Source organism: Vidua chalybeata, chromosome 6 (genome assembly GCF_026979565.1).
Source record: "Vidua chalybeata isolate OUT-0048 chromosome 6, bVidCha1 merged haplotype, whole genome shotgun sequence".
NCBI lineage: Eukaryota > Metazoa > Chordata > Aves > Passeriformes > Viduidae > Vidua > Vidua chalybeata.
This window is the reverse complement of record NC_071535.1, coordinates 58,080,207-58,103,063: the sequence shown is the minus strand read 5'-3', so window position 1 is coordinate 58,103,063 and position 22,857 is coordinate 58,080,207. Positions and strand designations below refer to the sequence as shown.

General features: G+C 45.7%; 2 protein-coding genes across 8 annotated transcripts in view; both read right to left on the bottom strand.

Moving 5' to 3' along the window:
* Nucleotides 1-14,682, bottom strand: part of SCUBE2 (signal peptide, CUB domain and EGF like domain containing 2) — a 39,861-nt gene extending 25,179 nt beyond the window's left edge. Inside the window, exons 1-8 of one of the 2 annotated variants that reach the window (XM_053946389.1) lie at nt 14,574-14,682; nt 11,792-11,914; nt 11,242-11,367; nt 8,225-8,359; nt 2,732-2,857; nt 2,218-2,334; nt 1,278-1,367; nt 88-204 (exon numbers count right to left, since the gene is read on the bottom strand). In XM_053946389.1, coding sequence (XP_053802364.1) covers nt 88-204; nt 1,278-1,367; nt 2,218-2,334; nt 2,732-2,857; nt 8,225-8,359; nt 11,242-11,367; nt 11,792-11,914; nt 14,574-14,676 — 937 coding nt within the window. In that variant the 5' untranslated portion in view covers nt 14,677-14,682. The remainder of the gene's footprint in view (nt 1-87; nt 205-1,277; nt 1,368-2,217; nt 2,335-2,731; nt 2,858-8,224; nt 8,360-11,241; nt 11,368-11,791; nt 11,915-14,573) is intronic. The other variant, XM_053946388.1, reaches the window with a different exon arrangement.
* Nucleotides 14,683-18,737: 4,055 nt separating this feature from the next.
* DENND5A (DENN domain containing 5A) overlaps nt 18,738-22,857 on the bottom strand; it is a 63,876-nt gene continuing 59,756 nt past the window's right edge. For all 6 annotated transcript variants that reach the window (XM_053945302.1, XM_053945304.1, XM_053945305.1 and 3 more), the window contains one exon: nt 18,738-22,810. In XM_053945302.1, the coding sequence (XP_053801277.1) occupies nt 22,627-22,810 (184 nt within the window). In that variant the 3' untranslated portion in view covers nt 18,738-22,626. The remainder of the gene's footprint in view (nt 22,811-22,857) is intronic.

The window sequence follows — 22,857 nt, the reverse complement described above, 5'->3', positions numbered from 1 at the left end:
GTTGCCTCCATTTGGGGATTTATATCTTACAGCACCTGCTAACACCTAATAGGTGTTGGCACATGTGTCCAGGAGTATAAACCCCACCTTTGCATGTCTTGCCATCAAACTGGAGCGTGAAGCCCACGGGGCAGCTGCAGTGGACTCCGGTGGAGGTGTCCTTACAGGTGCGATCGCAGCCGCCGTTGTTCACCGCGCACGTTTCTGGCAACGAGACAGAGCTCAGGTTTCCCCAGGGAAATTATAATGGCAGCAAGAAACATCATGGGATACAAGGCACAGTCCCAAGCACACTGCTAATCAAACATCCAGCCTAGAACACACCAGCAACTGCTAAATACATGTGTTGGCAAAATCCCTGCCTCAGCTGTTTCCAGGCTTTTTGTGGAAACTCTACAAACCAAAATGCTGTCTTCTGGGTATTCCATTTGTGTCTTAAATCCCTGCTCCTTGATGATGAATCTGTTACTGCCAGTTTCCTTATGCCCACAGTGGATTCTGGCTGATTCCCTGACACTTCCCACTAATGAGACACCTGGTTACACTCAGCACTACTAAATGAGTTTTCTTAAATCCCTTCCAACTCATCTTCCCTACTACCCGTGCTCCCAGTCAGGGTGCACAACACCCTCACTGAGCATTCCCTCAGCCTGGGAACCCAGGTGCCATTCCAGCCAAAGTTTGTTCCTCTAACTCCCTGCTATGCAAACTATGCCTAAATATCACCAAACCTTGCTAGGGAGCACTCCTAAAACACTGTTCTTCACATCCAACCAAACAGAAATAACTCACTCATTGGCATTCATCCTCAGTCTTACCACCTCAGTCAGTCTAACAACCTTTTCACTGGCTGGACAAAAACAATTTTACATAGCATGTAATTTTATGTCTGCTTTTTCAAATTTTCTTTCTAGCTCTGTATCCTCAATTTCTGCAGCATCAAGCATATGCTACTTATTGTCAGGTTTTGAGAGCTTTACTGGTTTATTCCCTCCCAGGCTCTCATCTCACATGCAGTATTGGCAGGCTGTGTCCAACCTCCAAGGGAAGAACAGAGTGCATCTTCTTTCTTCCTCTGTCATTCTTTTTGAAAAAAAGGCTATTCATTTGGATGTCTGAACATTAGGGAATAATATTATTTCCTTAAGAGAGAGTGGATCATCTCAGGCAGAATTCAGCCTGAAGGTTACCATGAAAAACCAAAAAAGCCCCACACTAATTCTTCAGTCTAAAAGGTTTCAACAATCAGCAGAATTATTTTGGATCAGCACTTTTACCCATAAGCAACCGTCGCTTCACTCTCTTGTCCACATCAGCTGCTGCTGTGGTGTTTCCCTCAGAAACTTCAACAGCAGCTTCTTCCCTCTCTGTAAGGAACATGAAAAAAGCAAGTGAGTAAAGGTGCCCTGATCAGAACCCTCATCTGACATCCAACACACACAAACAGCTGCATCACACACTGAATCAGAGACAGTCTGACCCAACAGAAATAAATTATTTTTTAAAGAGCAAGTAGTAATAAAAATCATGAAGACCCTTCAGTCAAAACCATGAGAATGTTTTGCTTTTGTGGCTTCCTTACAAGTCATGTTTGCTTCAGTATCCTTAACAAAACAAAAGATGTGCTACAGATGTAGTGAACAGCAGCAAGATGAAAGAACTGAACTGCTCTGTTAGGAGCACTCTGTCATCATCTGTCGTGGGCTAATTACAACGACCAGCCAGTCATGCCTGAGCATTTCATTTCAATCAACAGACAACAAACTCTTCCAGAGACTGTAAGAGTTTATAAATCTTAAGTGCTTTCTTTGCTGGATAACTGCCTTGCCAAAACTATACATTAATTGATTTCAGAGTCCCAGTTTTTACAGATGTACTCCTTGCTTACACTCTCTGGTTCACGCTACTGGAGAAACTGAACCTAAACTATCCCAGAGGGAAGGAAGCCAGCTTTGGTTAGTGGCAGGCCTCCTGTTTCAGGGGGACCAGTGATAATTACAGGTTGCAACAGTATTAGGTAGCTACTTAAATAGGGAAGCATAACTTTTCTGGACCCAACCAACTCACCCATGCATGATCAGGTTCCTTAATTTTGAATTCCTTGACATTTTCTAGCCATACCATTATGAGGAGCATTAATCTTGCACACACAGCACCACCACACCCCCCTGGAGCTGGCCATCCACAGAAAACTACTTCCCCCCAGTGCATACTGACCCAGGCAGGTTTTCCCATCCACGTGCATGACGTACTTGGGGTGACACCCACAGACTGGCCCGTTGTCAGCATCGTCACACGTGTGCTGGCAGCCCCCGTTCCCGTGGTTACACGTCACTGGGGAGAAAGCACATGTCACTCTCACAAGTCCTTCCAGCACCTTTGAAGGATGGTGTGCAATTCCACTGCCATCTGAGCATCCAGTGCACCTTCCTAACGTGCCCCTGTCCTGAAGGGCTCTGTGAGGCTGAAACACTGCACAGCTCTCTCATGGAGCTGGACTTCCAGGTGTTATGAATGATGGCACAACTCCCAAACTACAGCAGACACTACAGCAATCAATGGACCTGTGTGACAGTGTCCAGAAAAGACATCAATTCTGGTTTAGTTCAAACACACAGAGTTCAGGTGTGTCATCCCACATTAGCTAAAACATACCAAGTCCCATCTCACTGCAAACAGAACACTATTTGTTCACTTTGGAAACCATAAGCAGATGCAGAATGTTGCCTACAAATGCAGCTCCTCTGGTTCTTGGACAGCTCAAATCCTGGTCGGCATTCACAGGCAACTCCTCCTTTGGGTGTTTCTCTGCAGATGTGGGCACAGCCGTGATCTTTGTTCATGCAGCTCATGCCTTCTGCAAAACAGGAAAGGTACAAGAGCATCAGCATCCCCAGCAGCTCTGTGTGCAGGCAACAAAGTCAGCTCAATACACACACAGACTAAGCCCCTAACTCTGGGAAGACTCTGCAGGGTTGGGACAAGAAGCTTCAGCTTACAGAGAGGAAAAGCAGCGAGTCCAGTCCTGCAAAGTAAATACCCCCAAGGTTTCTCCTTCTGTGATCTTTTCTGTGCCCGTGTTCTTTGACTGCAAGGTCAAACAGCAACATCCACAGATCTGTAGAGCACCTGCATTCTCATCCAACGCTCTCACTTGATACTTTTAGGTGTTCATAAAACCTCCTCATTTCTTTTATAAAAGTGGCAATGTCCAAGTCTAAAATGAAGTTCTTATTTCTCTGCTTAAAAGAGCAGCTAGCAGACACAGGAATGTTTAGAACAGCAATCACAAGGGTCATCCCAATTTCAATTCCTGGCTTACAAAGCAGATTCCCAAAGTGACCAGCAGTGACCAAGTGCTGAGTCCCATCTCAGAGCAGGCCAGTGTACAGATTGCACACATGCTGAACATCAATTCTCTTTATTGTTAACCACTTGGTTTTCAACTTTTTTTTCTGATTTCAGTACACACCACCCAAGATAACCTCACTGGGTATTATCACAGTGTTCTGTATTTCCACACACCTTCTCAGTTTGACAGAATTTAGTGCTAGTGTCTGCTTTAACCAAATGAAGAACCAATGTGACACTAATGACTGGATTTATTTTGCTACACCTCCTAAAACATTGTCATTTTTATCTCTTCCAGTTCATGCACAGCACTTGATTGCCAGAGTGTTTTTTCCTGGCCTTTGCAAAAATACAAAGTCAATTAAACAGGGAGGAATAACTTCTAAAATTATTGCAAAAGCTTCTTTCCCCTTGCTCCACGGTTCAGTGCAATCAGTGTCTTTGCCATTTGCAAGAAGGTGGTACAGCCTGTACACACACAACACTAAAACACCCAGCAGCTGGCTGAGCTCCCCAATGGGATCAACAGACCAAATTAAACAAACAGGTTTGCTTTTAACAGAATACCACAGATTTTTGATGAAGTCCTCTACAGTGCTACAAAGCCAGGGAAGAGCTGGCTCTCCTTGGGTGTACAGAGAGCACACCTTTACCATCAAATTCTCTGCCTTGGCACATTTGGCTTTAAAAGGACAAGTTACACCAAAATGCTCTTTCTTCTCAGTGAGAACATTCAATTTATGAAGACCAAGTGGAACATACTTTAGCTGCAAGGGATCATCCCATACCACCCCAGTGAACTTCTCTGGAGCTGAGCAGATGCACAATCAGGAGCAGAAGAGCAAGGGTGACCATGCTGCAGAAAAGGGACTGTGTGATCAATTCCACACCCTATATATTTTTTAAACTTACACAGCCCCTTTTTTTCAGCCTTATTACTAAGTGAAACAAACCCACTTCATTGTGAGGCAGAGGTTGGTTCATCACCATTATTCCACTCCACTTCAATCAGGTCCTTTTTCCACACTGCTATTCTCACCCCCTGGAGCACCAGCTACAGGACCCTTTCTCTATTAAGACAGCTTTAGGCAACAAAAGAATGGATATTGCAGAGCCCAGATTATTCTGCTCTACTGGCTTTTTGATTCTTTTCCCACAGTGAGGGCTCTCCAGAAGTCCAACAAGACAATGAGACTTCAAATCCTGCAACACACAGGCACAGCCCAAGGAGCCCACAGGAAAGCTGTCACCCATTATTGTGTCAGTCAAAGAAGAAGACAACCTATGAGGCCACAAATTAGCCTCATTAGCTCTGGTGTTTTTGTGAAAGTTTTGGTCTTAAGCATGCAGTATGGTTTGGTCTGTTAGCTCAGAGGGGTTAGAGAGCATTAAGAGAATTATCAGCTCAGTTTCTGTTAACAAAGTTATTCTTTTGTCTCTATTGAGCCACTGAAGGGGAAACTGTTCAAGCAGGTACTTTGGTAAAGTTCACTGGCACCAAACAAATGGTTTATATGCTCCATTTGGGATTGCTCCCTTCTGAGTGAGCACACTTCAATCAGGTCTCCACAGAAAGCTAAAACTGTGCTTTCCAACCAGGATGCATTTTAATAACAAGAAATCCATTGTGGAACAAGGTACTCCACCAAAACCTAGCTGACCCAAAAGGCAGCTTCATAGAAGATACCCACATCCACACATTCCAGCATTTACTTTGGGACAGCTGCTTGTTTCCAAAGCTGGTACATCTCTCTCAGCCCCATTTTACAAGGTGGTATTAAAGAGATGTCTGTAAAGCCATAAATGCTGTGTGGCTGCAAACTCCTTGGTGGACACAAAGCCTCCCAGGTCACATTGTTCCAGTGCTGTTGCAATGGCAGACTGTGGTCCAGGAACAAATCCCAAGCAAATTTTGTCCCACACACTTCCCAGACACACAATTTCTCTTGCAGGAGACCCTGCCCTACTGACTCACAAATCTCTTGGGATGGATGGCTCTGGATTGTCCCACTCAGCCAAGAGAGGTGAATCCAGTGCCTAGATGGATGAGCATATCCTGAGCCAGGTGAGACCTTTCTGATGACAGGACCTTCTTGAAGCTACCCAGCAAAGCTGAGATGTAAGCACTCCTGGCAAAAAAAGCCAGCAGTATTTCCCTATCAGGTCACACTAAATTAATCTCTTACATGTATGATCTGGGTTTAAATATTTATATTTTTCTGCACAGAAGGTGTCAGGACAACATTCCCAATCTGCTAAGAGCATTAAGGCTCCATTTAGGCATTCTTTAGGACAGAGAGTGAGGATGCAATGGTACAAAGAGCTACCAGGCATTCTGAGAGAATAGAAAAATGGTGAGGAGCATCAGCACAGCCAGCAGAACAGGACATCCCAGGAATGCTTTAGTCTTTCACCACGCTTTCTACATCCTTGTGTTAAGGCAGCTTTTCCCCAAAAGCTCTCCAGCTATCCCTGTTCTCTGCAGTCACAGCTCCAAGAGTGACAGCTGAGATGGTGCCCTGTGTAGGAGCCCACGCAGGATTCAAACGTGGCTTCCATCCCACAGATCCCATTCATTCCCACCAGTTCAGCCCAACAAGCAGAGCTATGACTGTGAGATACCACAAGGGAGAGCAGCAAGATTTGCCATCCAGAGCAACAGCAGCCACAAAGACTGCACTAGGTATTTACTCACAAAAAACTCTGTTTTCCCTCAAGTTTTTGTATTCCCTAACATGGAGCAAGTGGAACCCAGAAACAAGGTGCACATGCACGGCTGCCCTGCCAGCTACTTTAACAGCCTGCCAAGGTAATTCCTTCTCCCACACAGATGAAGAGCAGCTCATTCCAGCAGGCAAACAAGGATAAAAAATAGAACTGTGCACAACTTCCCAGGACACTTTCAGTTCCTGTGGTTTAAACTCCAGTTCACTCTGCTGCTGTGTGTATTTAAAGGCCAATACTGCAGCCCACAGGGAAGGTCTCTCAGGCATTGATATATGAAGAATCTTAATGGGGCTGGGAGACAGGGAAGGAAATATTTCCTCATTTTACAGATAAGAAGCAAAACTCAATAGATGGTCTAGGCAGTAGGAGCCAAAATCTGCTTTGATCAATGTTGTGAGGTCTCAGAACCAACAAAGTACAAACACTGAGCAATGCATACACAAGGCAGAGGAGTCCCAGAAATGAGCAGAAAAGCAGAGAACAAAGTGAAGGGAAAGATAAAGAAGTGAGATTTGGCTTACAACAGACATGCCCACCCAAGGGGGAAAAAAATGGTTAAAAAAAAAGGTGGGGAATCCTGAGCAGCACTTTACAGTAATGAAGGGGGGGTGGGGAGAGAGGTAGAATGGAAAGAGTCACAGCATGAAACCTGAAAAAATGGCTTTTAAAGAAAGCAAAACAAACACTTTAATGTTTTACTAAGAAGAAAAAAAAATGTATCAGGAAAAACAGTGTGCTGAGGTTTTTTCTTAAGACTGGTTTTGATAAAGATGTATTTTATTAGAGAGTTTTTATGGGAAAAAATTCCATCTTTTTTTGTCCTCTTTGTTTTCCTTTTCAAGGAAAAATACCTGTGTTTAGTGGATGTTTGGTGTTATGGAAAAAGGGCCTTTTAGGGAAAAAAAACATCAAGAGAAATTAAAAGCATCCTTAAGAAAAGAGACAGAATTCCAAAGGTACAAAATAAGGGAGCAAATATTAGTGACAGGGAATGCTGCTGCTGTCAGTTCAAGAGAGTAGAAGGTACTCAAGTAGCAGCAAGTATGAAAAAAAGAGTTGGAGGTGTTTTCCCCTCTTGGCATCAGACAAGACAAGGAGTTCAAGCAAGCAGTTGCAGTCCTTAGAGACCTCCTCCATGAGTGCACACAAACTCACAGCCCTGCTATGCCTGGTCCCACCACTGCTGCCCTCCTGCCTGTCCCCACTGCTGCCCAGCCCCTGCAGTGGCAACCTGAGCCATGGCCTGAGGAGCCACCAGACCCCTGTGAGGCCAAGCCCAGGGCCAGAGGAGCTGAGAACACAAATTCTTAATCCAAACAGAAAATCAATTCAGCTCTGTCAGATGACAGCCACCTCAGCACCCTCATCTGTGGATGGCCATATATGTCTATAAATGTTGATCTCTTCACTTTGGGGATTTTTAAAGTGAGATTTGTTTATTCATGCTCAGATTCCTCTTATAGTTATGCCAACAATAAGCCATAGATTAAAGAAAGCCTCTCAGCTTTAAGCACTTCTTACTAAGATTTTCACTGTACAGTTCAATGGACAACTCCCTGATCTGAGCAACCACTTTAAAGCATTCCCCAAGGGCATCCAAAATAATTTTGCTCCATCTGATGTCTAATTAGATATCCAAGACTCTGATCTCTCAAAGGTCCCTTCACAAAGGTTTCACTCAAAACAAAGCAGAGATTTGAATACCTTTGGGGCTGACAAACAATAAATCTCTTAGCTGAAACCTAAACATTGTACAGGGAATTCTAAAAGGTATCTGAAGGTAGCGCAGGTATTTCCCTGTAACTAAATCCACTGAAAATGCCCAGAACCTCCATTTGTTGCCAGTCCCTGGGTTGGGACAGAGTTTTGCTGCCCAGCAGAGCACCAAGGACCCCGGGAGTGCAGCAGCCCAGCCTTCAGCAAGCACAGCGCTGCAGACACGCAGCCGGGATCAAAGAGGAGGAAGGGATGCAGCGTCTTCAAAGCCACTTAGAAGATCCTGACACACTGCTCCTTTCAAAAGCACTGAGGACTTCAAGACCCTTCACAGCTTTGAAAACATCGACCTAAAAATACTTTTGAAGACGGTTCCGAGCTTTTGCCTCGGCCAGACGCTGCCGCCGGGCGCCCGGGGCCGGGGCGGTACCTTCGGAGCGGTGGATGCAGGTATGCTGGTTGTCGCTGAGGAAGAACCCCTCCTTGCAGCGGCACTCGTAGCTCCCCACCGTGTTGACACAAACGTGCTGGCAGCCACCGTTGTTGAACATGCACTCGTCTGTGTCTGAGAGAGAGAGAGAGGGGGGGGGGGGAAAGACAGAGATGAGCTTTGTGCTCACACGGATCCACGCTACGGACAGACATCAGCTCGGGTCGGAGCCACCCAGGCAGCCGAGACACCCCCGGGCTGCCCTGTGCTTGCTGTTGTGCTGCCACCCTTGGGAAAGGGCATTTCTGCTGTGCTCTCCCCGTGTTTGCAGTCTGCCCGAGAGCCACAGGGCTCCCGGTCAGTGCTGGCCAGCCCAGCCGAGCAGAGCTGATGGCTACAGCAAAGGCAGAGCAGCCTCGGCACCCCAGCGCCCACGGGAACATTCCCTGTCCCCAGTGCAGCTGCACCCCACAGCCCAGGTACACCCAGCTCGGCAATCACACGTGGCTCTGGCTGCCTCAATGGGACAGCCACCCTTTGGTTCCAAACCCATCCAAGCTTTAAAGGCTGTAGTGGTTTTGGTTCGCTAATCTGAGATTTCTTTTTCCCAGGAAGCTCCACACCCTAAAGCAAAGGTGGAACAAGAAAAATACAAGCCTCAAAATAAACTCAGCTCAAAATTCCCTACTCCCCTAATCCCCTACTCCTTACTTTCATCCCAGCTAGAATTCACGCACCACATCTGCTCTGGTGCTTGGTTTGCCATCCTCCTCCCTCAAGTCTAGGACATCATCACTCATCATCAGGGCTGCTGCTGTGCTGACTGACTGCAGTCAAGGACAAGAGCAGAAGTTCTGGAAGCAGTTTTGATCTTGATTTTGCAACATTCAGAGTCTCAACAACACCAGAGAACACAGAAGGGCTCTGCTTGCAAGATAACCAAGAGAACCAAAGAGTAGAAAAACTTCAGCTAAGCCTCTGAACAACAGAATGCCCATCCCAACCTCCAATTCTTTGGAATTTTACCCCTTAATAAACATGGGTTTTTTGTAACCATGACTGCCAAATACTTCTCCTAAGCCTAATTTTCAGAAATTTTAACAGGAACTAAAAAACACTCAGTCCCTTAAAAACAGAACAAAACCTCGCTGAGGCAAAGCACTGGTCTCATTTGCAAATTCATCTGTAACACCATGTTTGCTCCCTGTTCTGTTCATTGTTCCTGGCTAATAGTACAATGTTTTTAATTTAACATTTTAGCATTTCTGGCAGAAAACAGCTGTCTTAAAAAAAAAAAAAAAAAGGAGAAAGAGAGGCTTTTAGTAAGAAGCATAATATAGTATTACAACAGATTTAATGTCCACTGAAGGCAGTGAGTAAGCCAATTGGATGCAAAAGAATGTGACCTGCTGGAGGAAAAGAGCGGCTGACATATCTCCATCACAAAGAAGCTGAGTATTTTAGAGTTCTGCAGTGATGTGAATGTGCAAACAATCATGAATAAACAGCCACCACGAGTCTTTAGTACTACAGATTTGAACTCCAGCAGATGTTTCTGTCTTAAAGACCTTGGAAAGCTTTCAAAAAAATCATTTCTTTCCAACAAGTAATTGTCTATTTGGCTTAAACCCAGGCACACAGCAGAGATCTTCAAAAATAAGGGTGAGAGGAGGGCAACCCTTGCATGAACAAAGTAAATAAACAGATTAAGAGAAGATGTGATCCAATTTGCTGCATGCCAAAATATTTATTTAACGTTTACATCTCAACTCAAAATTGGCACATCAGTGGTAAAAACCTCACTGTATGTCAATGACATTTTGTTTTATTTTATTTTATAGGTCTGCCATGCAATGCTGAGCAGCTTCCCAGTGACATAGCAGGTGGTAGGTTTTGGTCTAAGTTGTGTCACTGGTCACAAACAGCTCAGCTGAAGTATGCCCTGGGTACAAAGAGACTACACAAATGCCTTTTGGTGCTATTGTTAGAGGCAGCGTGCTCCTTCACATCCAGCCCTTCATGGTAACCTCAGCTGAACTCCACTCTGTGTTTACACAAACGCAAAAATAAGATGGATGTTCTGTTATTTTAAAGTATCCGCAGATATTTTGTTTCCCTCTCTACTTTATTTAAATATTTGGGACCTGGGGAGTTCACCCTCTCCTCCACCAACACTGCAGAAAGCTGGGCACACAGCAGGTTCCCAGCAGGTAAAACCCAACACAATCCCACCGAATACTCCAGAGTTGTCTGATTTGTCCCAGCAGAAGATACAGCCTGGGGATGGTCTGACCCCCAGCTGATGTGCCACACATTAGTGGGAAATAGCCAGCTAAATTAACTTCAATTTTGCAGTGAGAGCAAGGCTCCCTCTGACTGCCCTGGGTATGGAGGTGTGTCCGGGCACATCCACACGGAGTGCAGCAGTAGAGGAAAACTGAGCCATCTCTGAAAAAGCAAATGGCACGGGTAGCACAGGGCTGAGGCACACAGGGTGCCCAGCTGGGGTCTGGGAAGCAGGACAGCTTCACCAGCTCGGGGCTTAGTCCCTCTGCTCTTCAGTGGCCTCCATCATACACAGCTACTGCACACTCCAAACCATCCTCTCCTTTTAGGAATACTCAGAGTGAGAAGCCCCCACCTTACAGATAGATTTGAGAGAGAAGATCCCTAAGCCTGGAAACACACCTGACAACTGGCCTCAAGCTAAATGTGGGACAGAGAGGACAATGATAGCACATGTTCCTTTATACAAACTCAGCATAATAATAGATGACATTTGGCACACTTAAACCTAAAGCACTCCACAGAAATATAGCACAGTTATCCTCGTTTACAGAAGCGGGGGAAAGAGCCACACTGGGATGGCACCTCAGTACCTGAAAATCCTTAGACTCACAAGCAACATTCTCTCTCTGGACTGACTGAGCCCAAGAGATTGCCAGGTGTTCCCCGTGGGTGCAGCCATAGGGGCGTGTTCCACCACCACTCACCCTGCCCATGAGCACACTCCTTACCCAGGCAGTTGTGGCCATCGTGAGCCAGCATAAAGCCATCGTAGCAAGTGCAGCGGTAATTCCCTGGAATGTTGAAACACTCGTGGACACAGCCCCCGTTGAAGTCGTTGTCACATTCATCAATGTCTAAGGAATAAAGCAGAAGTCAGTATGATGGATGCTTGCCTGAGTGTTATAGACAGGGATGTGACTGCCTAAATGTGAGCAGCAACTGCTGTCCAAAATCATCACTGCCTTGCAAATACACTCTATTTAATGCATTTTTTGCTGAAGGTTTCTGATGACAGAGAAAACACCCTGAAACCCTCTTGCAGCTTTACCTTATGTTTTTTGAGGCCATAAACAACAAACTCATTATCAGGCTGAGTGAAATGAACAGGTGAAAATCCATGCAAGGTTTGCCTTCGATTTTGTAAACAATAAGTAAATCTGGTGACGGAACAATCACTATTTTGATTTAAAAATGATCCTTCATTATTTTCAGTGTCTCTATTTTCTTATAAATGCTCCAAGCTGACACAGGCAGAACGCTGTGCTCTGGTCCCTTTACCTTCACATTTCCTCCCTTCGCCGGTGTAACCCATTTTGCACATGCACTTGTACAGCTTCGGGGTGTTTTGGCAAATAGCATCTGGGTGGCAGTCGTCCAGCCCCAGGGCACACTCGTCCACATCTGTGAAAAAACAGCAGGCTCAGGAGAGATGTCAGCAGGAGGAGAACAGGGCATGTCTCCCGAACACATCCCTGAGGAGATGACAAGGCTGAGCACCTCTCTGTGGTGCCCAAAGAATATTGTGTGGTTTTGTGTGTCAGGACAGAAACAGGCAGAGAGAGCACCTGCACTTTAATTTCTATCATATTCTACCTGCATATAGATATACTTGTATGCAATTTAGATAAGCTTTTGTGCACGTTTATAAATGCATCAAAACAATCTTGTAAGGGTCAGATGCTCTGTGAAATTCAGCTGATAGTTTCACAGAGATTCATCAGAGATTGTTAATCTTTCTGATAACAAAAAACAGTCATTGAAAGAGTCCTTGATGACATCCATGCATCACCTGCAGGAAGCCCAAGGATTTTTAAAATAACGAGGGGAGATGATTGAAATGTACTTTCAAAGTCAACACCAACAAGTTAAAAGACTGACTTACCATTAAACAGATGTATAATCTTAAAATAATTTTTTAAAATACAAGAATAGTATCTGGGGAGCAGCACTGCCAAGTCACCTGGCCAGCCATCTCAAAGCACAGCAAACTGAAGCAAAATATCCAGGTGGAAACTTCAGAGAAGAGGAAATGAAGAGAAAGGGAAACACCAACAGGAAGAAGTCCTGGAGATGAAGAAGTGTAGACAGAAGGGGAAGAAAAGTTACAGGCAGCAGAAGACATCAGCACAAGTTTTTCACACAGCAGAAGAAAACTGAAGCACGGAAACAGGAAGATTTCCAGCAACTGGCTAAAAGGGAGAATTGTAGAAGCAACACCCCATGCAGGTACAAAAAGTGCCTCCTAAAACAAGAAGTAGTGCATGAGTATCAGCAGAAAGCAACTACTTCAATAGTCAGCCACTTTTTATGGTGGGGATCACTTTCCAAATGGAAATTTCAGCCAGCACTTCTCCCATTTACAATTATAGCATTCATCCTGCTCTTTTTTTTTTTCCTTTCCCCCAATCACAAAATATGCCTGTAGGTACTGCAGCAGCTGCCAACTGCAGAAAGTGCTCACTTGGTTTTAACTCCTAATGGCGTTTGGCAGTGGGAAACAAGGCAAAGAGCCAGTGTTAGAGCACCGGTGCCTTCCTGGCTCTCAGGTGCACACAGCTCCAGCAGCAGTGATGGTGTCCCCAGATAGTGCCACCAGCAAGAAAGGAGAAGGTGGCAAACAGTGGAAAGCAGCAGGGAAGAGCAGCAGAATCGGCTTCCTCTCAAAGCAGAGAAGTCAAGCCATTAAAAAACATGGGAGGCAGTGAATTGAAGGAGCAAGTCATGCAAGGAAGGGTGTGGGCAGTTGCTGAGGGGTCTCCAGCTAGTGGGACTCAGGTAGGTGAGGCAGGCAGAAAGGATGAGCAGGGAAGGACAGACAGCGGCAGCAGCCACACGTTCTGACGGTGTGCCCTCGGCACCGTCAGGTCCCCCCTGCCCGAGCCAGGGACACAGACCTGCCCCGGTAAGAGGGGTCCCAGAAAACACACGGCAAGGAGGGGACTTCCCTCTAAGCCAGGACACAGAGACATCAACCAGATCTCGTGGCAGCGGCAGGACGGCAGCTCAGCTGGGTTATTTTTACACCGCCCCTCTGTGATCTGCAGCGTGCGGTAAAGAACCGCAACAAGAAGCCGCATCACTAATGCATGCAAAGGCGTGGAAAAGAGGGCTAGGAAAAATCCGTAGGCACAGGGAGCGAGATTTCCCCTTGCAGTGACAGTATCCCGAGCAGAAGATAGACCCTGGAGGAACGAGACTGTGAGCAAACATCGCAGCCTTCAACTTGGCAGGAGGCGGCGGCGGGAGAATCCCTGGGCTCTTTCCGCGGGGTCCCAAGGCAGCCTCACCCGCAGCACACGCCGTCCACACCCCGCTCCCCAGCTGCCCCATCCCGGGGCTCTCTGCGCTCCCAGGGCAGCGGGACGCGGCGTTGGCAGCACCCGCGGAGCCCGAGCGCCCTGCGAGCAGCGCCGGGCACGGCCCCGCCACGGCCTCACCTCACTCCGGCACCGGCCCCTTCCCTTGGCCGCCGGCCTGGAGAGGAGAGCCGGGACCGCGCGGTGCCCCGCGGGGGGAGCCGCTGTGCGGGGCTGGGCGAGCGGGGGGCGCTCACCGGGCAGGGAGCGGGACCGGGGGCACTCACCGGGCAGAGGAAGGAGGCACTCACCAAGCAGAGGAAGGGGGCACTCACCGGGCAGGGGAAGGGACCGGGGGGCACTCACCGGGCAGGGGAAGGGACCGGGGGGCACTCACCGGGCAGGGAGCGGGACCGGGGGCACTCACCGGGCAGAGGAAGGAGGCATTCACCAAGCAGAGGAAGGGGGCACTCACCGGGCAGGGGAAGGGACCGGGGGCACTCACCGGGCGGAGGAAGGAGGCACTCACCAAGCAGAGGAAGGGGGCACTCACCGGGCAGGGGAAGGGACCGGGGGCACTCACCGGGCGGAGGAAGGAGGCATTCACCAAGCAGAGGAAGGGGGCACTCACCGGGCAGGGGAAGGGACCGGGGGGCACTCACCGGGCAGGGAAGGGACCGGGGGGCACTCACCGGGCAGGGAGCGGGGACACTCACCGGGCGGGGAGCGGGGGCACTCACCGGGCAGAGGAAGGGGGCACTCACCGGGCAGGGGCAGCGCGGCGGGGCCGCCCGGCGCGGGCAGCAGCAGGAGCAGCAGCGGCAGCGCCCTCGCCCCGGTCGCGCCGCGGCGGCCGCCGGACCCCATGGATGGCGCTGCTGCCGCTGCCGCCGCCGGGCGGGAGGAGGCGGCGGCGGAGGGAGTGTCTGGGGCGCCCGGCCCGCCTCGCACTGACAGCGGGCGCGGGGCGGCGAGGGCTGGGCGGGCCTCCCCCTCCCCTGCCCGGCCCTGCCCCGCTGCCCCGGGCGCGGTGGGCGCTGCCGGCACACGAACCGCCCCCATCCCCGCCCGTGGAAGCCCCGGCGCCCGCACACCTGCGGCGCCCCAAACACAGGTGTCCCGCGGAGCCGCTGCCACCCGCGGGAGCGGGAATACCTCACACGCGGGCTGCGGGTGCCCCCGGCAGCTGTGCCGGGGCTCCCCGCGGCCCGGGAGCCATCGCCCGGCGCAGACAAGCCCGAGCAGGGAGCCTGTCGCAGCCGCAACACACGCGACGCGCTCCAGCCCCGCTTGCGTTTGTTCAAGAGTACAATATTGACATTTTTTACCGTGTAATTACACCCCACTGCAGAGCAGTGGATCCCCGGCTGAAGGCCGTGCCAAAACCCACACATCACCCCAGCCCCATCCCACCTCCATTCCCAGCCAGGGATTTCTCACAGCTGTCGCTCCTTTGGCAGGTAAAATTGGCTCATACATTATTCACTGAAATTATCATTTCCTAAATAATGTCTGACCTTTCAGGCTGCGAGCAAAAGCAGGCAGTATTCTTTTCCACCCCTCCCTCCCATCCCCATTTCACTGCCCTTTCTCTTTTGTTTTGTTCTGTGAGAAATACCGAGCTGTTTCTAGTTGCAAGGGCGGTTTATACACATTAGTAAATCTTCAGAATGAAACTTTCCCTCAGTCTTTGTCTTTGTTTCCTTAATGGCAGCTATAAATTACCACTCTCCTTTCTCACTGGAGCATCAGGCTTCATTGCTTTTGAAATGATCAAAGTTATTCTCTTTTTAAATCCAAGGAGAAGCAACCTTTTGTGCCTCCTGGACGGTTTCAGTCTTAGGCAATCTCATCTATAAATACATAAAGCTGCTCATTAAACACTCCAAGGATTCTCCAGCCCTGCACCATACCCCAATCTTCCCCTCACCCACAGAAAGCAATAAATGAATGAAGGGTTTCTCGATGGTTTCCATGATCTCCTGAATAAACCATCATACTTGGGGTGGGAATTGACACACCCACACATCTCTCATCCAGGGATATCACTCAGGGTTTCTGCACAAACAGCTCTCCCAAATGGACAGAGAAGCCACCTCCCATCCAGGCACATGACTTCAAGCCACCTTACAGAAGAGCTGCTGCACATTTCAGGCACTGGCCAGTCAAGTCCCCTCAATGAACTTGACCAGTGTTAATTTAATTAACTTTCATCACAAGATTTGCAAAAGACTAAGTAAGAACACATATGAAGAGCATAGCAGAAAAACCAGTAAGAGACACTGAAGAGTCGTGTAACCAAAATATCCAAAGCTTCCTGAGGCACTGTAAAAGCAAAGCATCTTTCTTACTTCTGCAAACTAAAACATAAAGTGAGACATAAATATTTGGGAATGCCTGAGTTAGATCAAAAGATTTCGCTGCAGCTTGGAAAACAAACAGAACAATATTGAATTTATCTTAGCTAATGAAGCCATTTCTTATACATAAATCTCTAAGTGTTTTGTGAAGGATCCTGGCTATTATTTCACATATAACACACATTTGTTTATGATGAAGAATTGCCATTAAAATATCTCTTTAAAGACACAAACCAGACAAGCTCAGACTTCAGATGCCTTTCTGCAGCCTTTTTAACTATTTCTATTCAACCACAGAGTAACAGTGACAGATGACTGCTCTGGGCATGAAGACCTTTACTGGGAGAGAGAGAAGCTAGAAAAAAATTTAAGATTCAACTTCAGCACTAAGTTAAGTATGAGGAAAGGAAAACAACCATACCAGGGCAGTTGGACAGGAAGACAACCCAAACAGGACCATTTGGGGATTTTTTTCAGCAATTTAAAATAAAATCAAGTAACGAAGTTTCAGAGAGGAAAATAGATCCTGGAAAACAGCTACTTCCATGGGGGCAAGACCCCCAGTTCCCTTCTGCTCTCCATTTTCACTATCACATGCAGTTGCCTCACATTGAGAGATGGAGACTAAGCTGCCACAGAGCAGCTGGATGTAAAATCTGCTCCAGAAACTGTACACCTGATGTCCTGAGTAGAGATGAATACTTTTGTCTGAAAAAATTGGTGAAAAACTGCTTCATAATACTTGTTAAATTTTATTATTTGAGGACATGTAGACTGCCATTTCATCTGCACTTAAATGAGAAGTAGCAACTCTGCTGGCCTGCATCATATTGACCCAAAATTTAGCACGACTGAGCGAGCATAATGAGTGCTTGTGACAGCAGTTGAAAACAACTGGGAGGGCTGGGAGATGCCAGAATGGTAAAAGGAAAAGTAGGATGCTGACAAATGAGGAAATACTTTCAAATATTCCAAAAGCACACCAAAAAATATCTCAGAGCTGTAGTTTCAAGCCTTGCTCATCTCCAGATGTACAGAGTTTTGAGTAATTGTTTCTCTTTGAAATGTATCACTCAAATTTTTGCACTTCCCACATTAAGTGTCCCAGGGTTCTGTGTAAACATAACACACCTTCAGTAATCAGCAGGAACTGCACAGGACTCATCTGAGACAGAGGAAATTTGTGGATTCTCTGGTCCTAAGGGGCATTAAAAACCTTCCCACGTAATTTATACGTCTTGTCTAAGTCTTTTTATGCCACTTGTAGAAAAACATTCCCCAAACAAACATCAGATTCACCAGTGACATTTTAAATGTTGTAGGATCTGCATCTTAACATGCCACTATTGCTGAAATGAAGAACAGTTCCTGTTCATTGCAGAACTGAATACAGCACGACCTTTTCATGCACACACATTTCTGAGATAAGAGGGGGAAAAAAGGAGACACTTTGTCATGTGAAATAACTTTCAGACATTTGTATTTCCTCGTGAGAACTTTCCAAGTCATTGCTACAACAAATGGTAACTCTTCAGGCCAGAGCAGTCAGTGAACAGCCCCTGCCTGTGCACCCAGCAGCTGCACAACACACTTTGCCCACCAAAGCCCTGCTCCTGGTGCTCCTTGGAGGAAATCTGGAGAACCTGAGGCCACCACCTGTGATGAGGTGAATGAAGCTGCTCTTACCTGAGCTCCAGGCAGGCCTGCCCCACGTCCATCCCTGCAGGGGGATCAGGAGCAGCAGGTCCATCCCAAGCCCAGGGAGCAGCGATGGTCCCAGCTCCTGAGGCAGCTCTGGTGTCCCTCACGGGCTCAGCACACCCACAGCAGGTACCGAGCCCCAAAACCTGTCCAGGGATGAGGCCACAGCACCAGCTCACCAGAGCATGGCTCAGGCCACATTCACCCTCTGGCATCTCCCAGGGAGTCCCCAGGGTGACACCCTCAGCTGTGGGCAGTGCAGGATCACCCCCAGCTCAGGCAGATCCACGCGGTTCCCCCAAGAGGAATACTGACATTTGTTATTTTGCTTTGCTGGAAAAAAAGCCTCCACCACAGACCGGGTGCAAAACTACCACAGGGGTGTGAGAGGTGAAGCTACAGAGATACCTCCAAATCAATGATCCAGCTCCTTCCCTGGTGGAATAGAACATTCAGTGATGACCTCACACAGTTTCAAACGGAGGGAATGGCAGCACATCTGAGGGTGTGTGCTCACAGAACCTCCCAAGGTCTGTGCTGCTCCCTCTGCCTTCCCCTTCTCCCCATTTCCTCACTCCAGACCAGGCATCTCCTCCACTGCTGGCAGTCTGACTGACAAGGATGGCCTGGGGGAAGCCTTGGAGCTGGGAGGGAGCAGTTGTAGCTGAAGAGATCAGACACAAAACTGTACAAGAAAGCTCTCCTGAAACGAGCCACTAAAATGTCCCACAGACCTGCAGCCAGGCAATGAGCCAGGTATCAGCCAAATTGTAACAGGCTTTTTGAAAATAGCACATTAATGCTATTTTTTCATGTTAGAAGACATTTTATTGCAATTCAGCAAATGAGCTACACCTGTAAAACCTCTTTGTATATCCAATTCACATTTAATGTCCAGTGGATTGAAATTTCACAGGAAAAATTAAAAAAAAAAGGAAAACAGTACCTGGTTTTGTCATTATAATGTAAACTTCAACACGGCCCTTAAAAAAAAAACAAGCCAGTGATTTCCCCATGTAGTAAAATATATAGTTTATAAGGTATTGATGCTTTATCTTAGTTTACCAGCCAATCTCTAGGTATAAAATAAAGAGCTACAAAGATGTGAAGTACATGTACAATTTCTTCAAGTATTTTCAAGTATCCTATAGTCTCTTCACTACGGACACAATTCATTTGACAATATACAGAAAATGTTAAATCTGAATAATTTCACTGCAGAAATCTTAACATATTCATGAATTTAAAACACATAAAAAGTATGGGTCACCCAACTAGCAAGTCCCATTTGAACAGTTTGAAAAATACTCTTTGTAATGGAAAAAGTTTTGGAATAGTCTCCAGTTCATGAATATGTTTTCAGCTACAGAATATCAGGTGGTTAAAGTTTATGGCAGGTAAAGGCTTTTTTTTTTTTTTTTCTTTTGTATAAACTTACCATCATAGTATTTAATTACATTTAAACCAACTCTTTATTAATTTGCATTTTCTTTTTGTATAAAGTATCATTGTAGCATTAACCAAAGAAGCCTAAATAATTGATAGGTGATAGCCTAATTTTTCCTCTCAAATCAGGTATGAGCCTGTAAACATGTTTGGCCAGTTTAGCACTATGTATTTACTGCATGATGAACTGCTTACTTTTTTATCACTGCATTTCTCTCTCCAGAATGAATGTGTGCTGTTAAAATTATCTTTTCTCATTAACTGTTACCAAAAAAATCCCCAATGAACAAAAAGAACAGCACAGCCACACTAACTGTACCCACCAAACCTGCCCCCTTATTTTGGAAAAGAGGAAAAAAAGTTAAAACTGCATTACTCTGAACAAAGGGAGAAGGATTTTACAAAGCTCTGGATAAAAAGGTGCTGACTACACTGTTTGTTCCTATGAAGTTCAGCAGAATGGCATGGCAAGAGCAAATGCTGGATCCTACCCTTATCCTGTGGGACTGCTGCTAGGAACAGCCATGAGAGAAGTGGGTGGGTTCGAGGTGAGCACTGCAGAGTGGTGGGATTGTGGCTGCTCCTACAGCCTGGGCTGTTCTTACACATGCCAGCCAAATCTCTTCCCAAAATCCTGGCACAGGCTACATTTAATATCTTGCTCTTCCTTGGATGCCTTTGGAGCTATAACAAAACCAGCTTTAGTTCTGCTGCATCTCAGAACCTTCTACTGCTCTGTCAGTGGAGAAATCCCTCCAGACTTGGAAGTCCACAGCAGAAAGTGCTTTGAACCCTAAAAGGATTAAGTACAGGTCCCCTGTGAGAGGAGGAGGAAGGTCTATCTCAAACTGGTTCTTGCTGTGAGAATGAAGTAACCTAGGAGCTGGAAGAGGATTTCTGTCTCTTCCTTTTGCACTCAGGGTGCTCTCACTGATGGACAGCATCATCCCCACGAGCCAGCCAAGGAGCCCACCCTTGGCAATCACCAAATCCCAGCCTCTGCCCATCCCAGGGATCTCCAACTGTCCTGATGAGGGCAAAACAATCCACACCAAAACAGCCATTAGGCCAATGCTATCATGTCTCACTAGGTAAACTTGTGTAAGGAAGGAAAAAAAAAAAAGAGAAAAAAAGAACCTTAGTTCAGGATAATTACCTCATACAAGATAAAATTAATCCACCCTTAATACTATGAGATATACGCTTTTAACAGGATCAGCTCAACTGTTAAGGTCAAAATACAGAACCTTTCTGTCTTAATAAGCCCTGGTAAAGCCAGGCCTAGTTAAGTCATTTTCAAGACAGCTAAAACAAAAACAACAACAACAAAAGAAAACAAATGAACAAAAAAAAAAAACCAAAATAAACCAATTTTTTTTTGCTATTATTAATGCATAAACAATTTAGGGCAGGTGTAAAAAGACTATCCTAACATATTAAGTTGAACATATGAAATTCTTAGAATGCAGTAAAACTGTTTTTTTTATTTTTGCCCTTCCAAATACGGAAGAAAAATTTTAAAAGCCACCAACAAAACCAACCCTGCACACACAGAGAATACTCCTGTGAAATGCTCCTGTAAGCTGTGAAAGAATTTGCACCCACCCCATGTGAGGAGTGGCTCAGACATTGCCCTCACATCTTCCTAATGCTACTGTGAAATCAAAGAAGAATCTTGCTCTGATAAGTAGTGACAAAGGAACTTCTCAGTTTAATAATGAAATAAATAGGACAAAAGTAAAAATAGTCGAAAATTTAATACATGTGCTATACTCATAAATTATGGAAATAAAACTATCACAAGATGTGACTAAGCTGTAGGTAAAGTAAAAGTGCTACAATATTGTGTGAACCAAAAAACTTGGACTCTGCTTCTCCAAAGAGAGACAATACTGAGATAAGTTTATACAGTGGAGACCTCTTAAATACACAGCCCTGAACTTCTGTACAGTAATTTGTGATGCTGATAAATCAGCCTGTTCTCAAGTCACATATTCATTTCAAAGAGATTTTTATCAGAGGATTCAAATGAACAGAGATGCCTTTAGGCGTTTGCCAAGTTCCAGATATCCAATAAATTAAGCTTTCAAAATGTTTGTGTTTCATAGCAGAAATGGACTAAACTTTCTTTGCTAAAAACAAAAGCATCCCAAATGAAGCAGACTGTGACAGCGGGATCCAAGACATATGCACTCAAAAGGAAAAGAAAAAACTTAATACCACTGTCTTTTCAGAAATATTAAGAAATCCTTATACTTGTTAGTAAGGTATACTGTTATTACTTCAGATGGGGCATAAAGATCTTTATTTAGTCATCTGGCATCTGGGGAACTCATGTCCCTCTTTATTAGCAGTTAAGAGAATTACCAGCAGCAACCATATACCAAGCTTCAAAAGGCTGGTTTAAGTGGAAATGTTCTTGTGTCATAAACAATTATTCCAGGTTTTTCATTTAAGTGGGCTACACTGTAAATTCTGAATTGCAACATAATATAGCCAGTTGTATCATAGAAGATTTTTTTTTTTAAAGACAAACTTACAAAACACAATGATAGGTTAAATAAATAGAAAACATCAGTTAAAAAACAGACTTAATTTCTTCTTCTGTGCAATTACGTACCAATATGAAAAAATATTACTTTGATCTCTGGACATTTCACCGTTCAGTCTCCTGGATTTCACTAAAAATAATACTGACAACAAAAATAAATGAAAAAAATAATTGTTGACAAATCAGTGCTTTGGAGCTATTAAAAGCACAGATCAGATCTGTAGTTCCCTTGCAGCAGAACATGACCCAACACCTTAAAAATCAAACATTGGTAATAATGTTAATATATAAAATATTAGTTTAAAAACTATAGAATGACCTTCTCAGCAGAAATGGAGTGTATACACTGGGGTCTATGACATACAGCATATCTGAAGGCAAGTTCACAGAATGCTGAAAGGCTCACTGCACATTTTCTATGGCAAGGAAATACTGCAGCTTTAAAATAAGCTGCACAATACTCATCTCTATCTCTTTCACATGAAAGTGTGTAAAAAGCAAATCAGCAAATAAACTCTAAAATAGATTTATACCAAAATCCTCTTTTTTACATTGAGTTTACAGCTTCTATCCATTTGCCTGTACTATTTCTGGAGTTTCCTTCAAGAAAAGTCAAAGTTGCATTTTTGGGCCATGAACAAGTTCACGATACAATGTACTGGCAAGACAGAACTTTTGCATACTAACGAGATTCACTCCTTGTTGCTTTTTTTTTTTTTTTTGTGTTTGTAAAGACAGTTTTTCCTGTGGGACAGGAGGTCAGATGTCGATTCCTTTGACAAGAGATGCCTCCAGGGTGATGTTGAACTCCTGCAAGGTCTGCAGCACCCGAATCAAAGAATTCACCAGCGTGTGGTCCTTAATCAGGGCTATGTCCTCATACATCTGGGCTGTAATGGGGCAGTCTGCAAGCAGGGCGATCCAGTGGTGCAAAAGGTGGTCTCTGACAAGGGGCCAGTGGGCAGTTTGGGAATAAAAATAAAGCCAAGT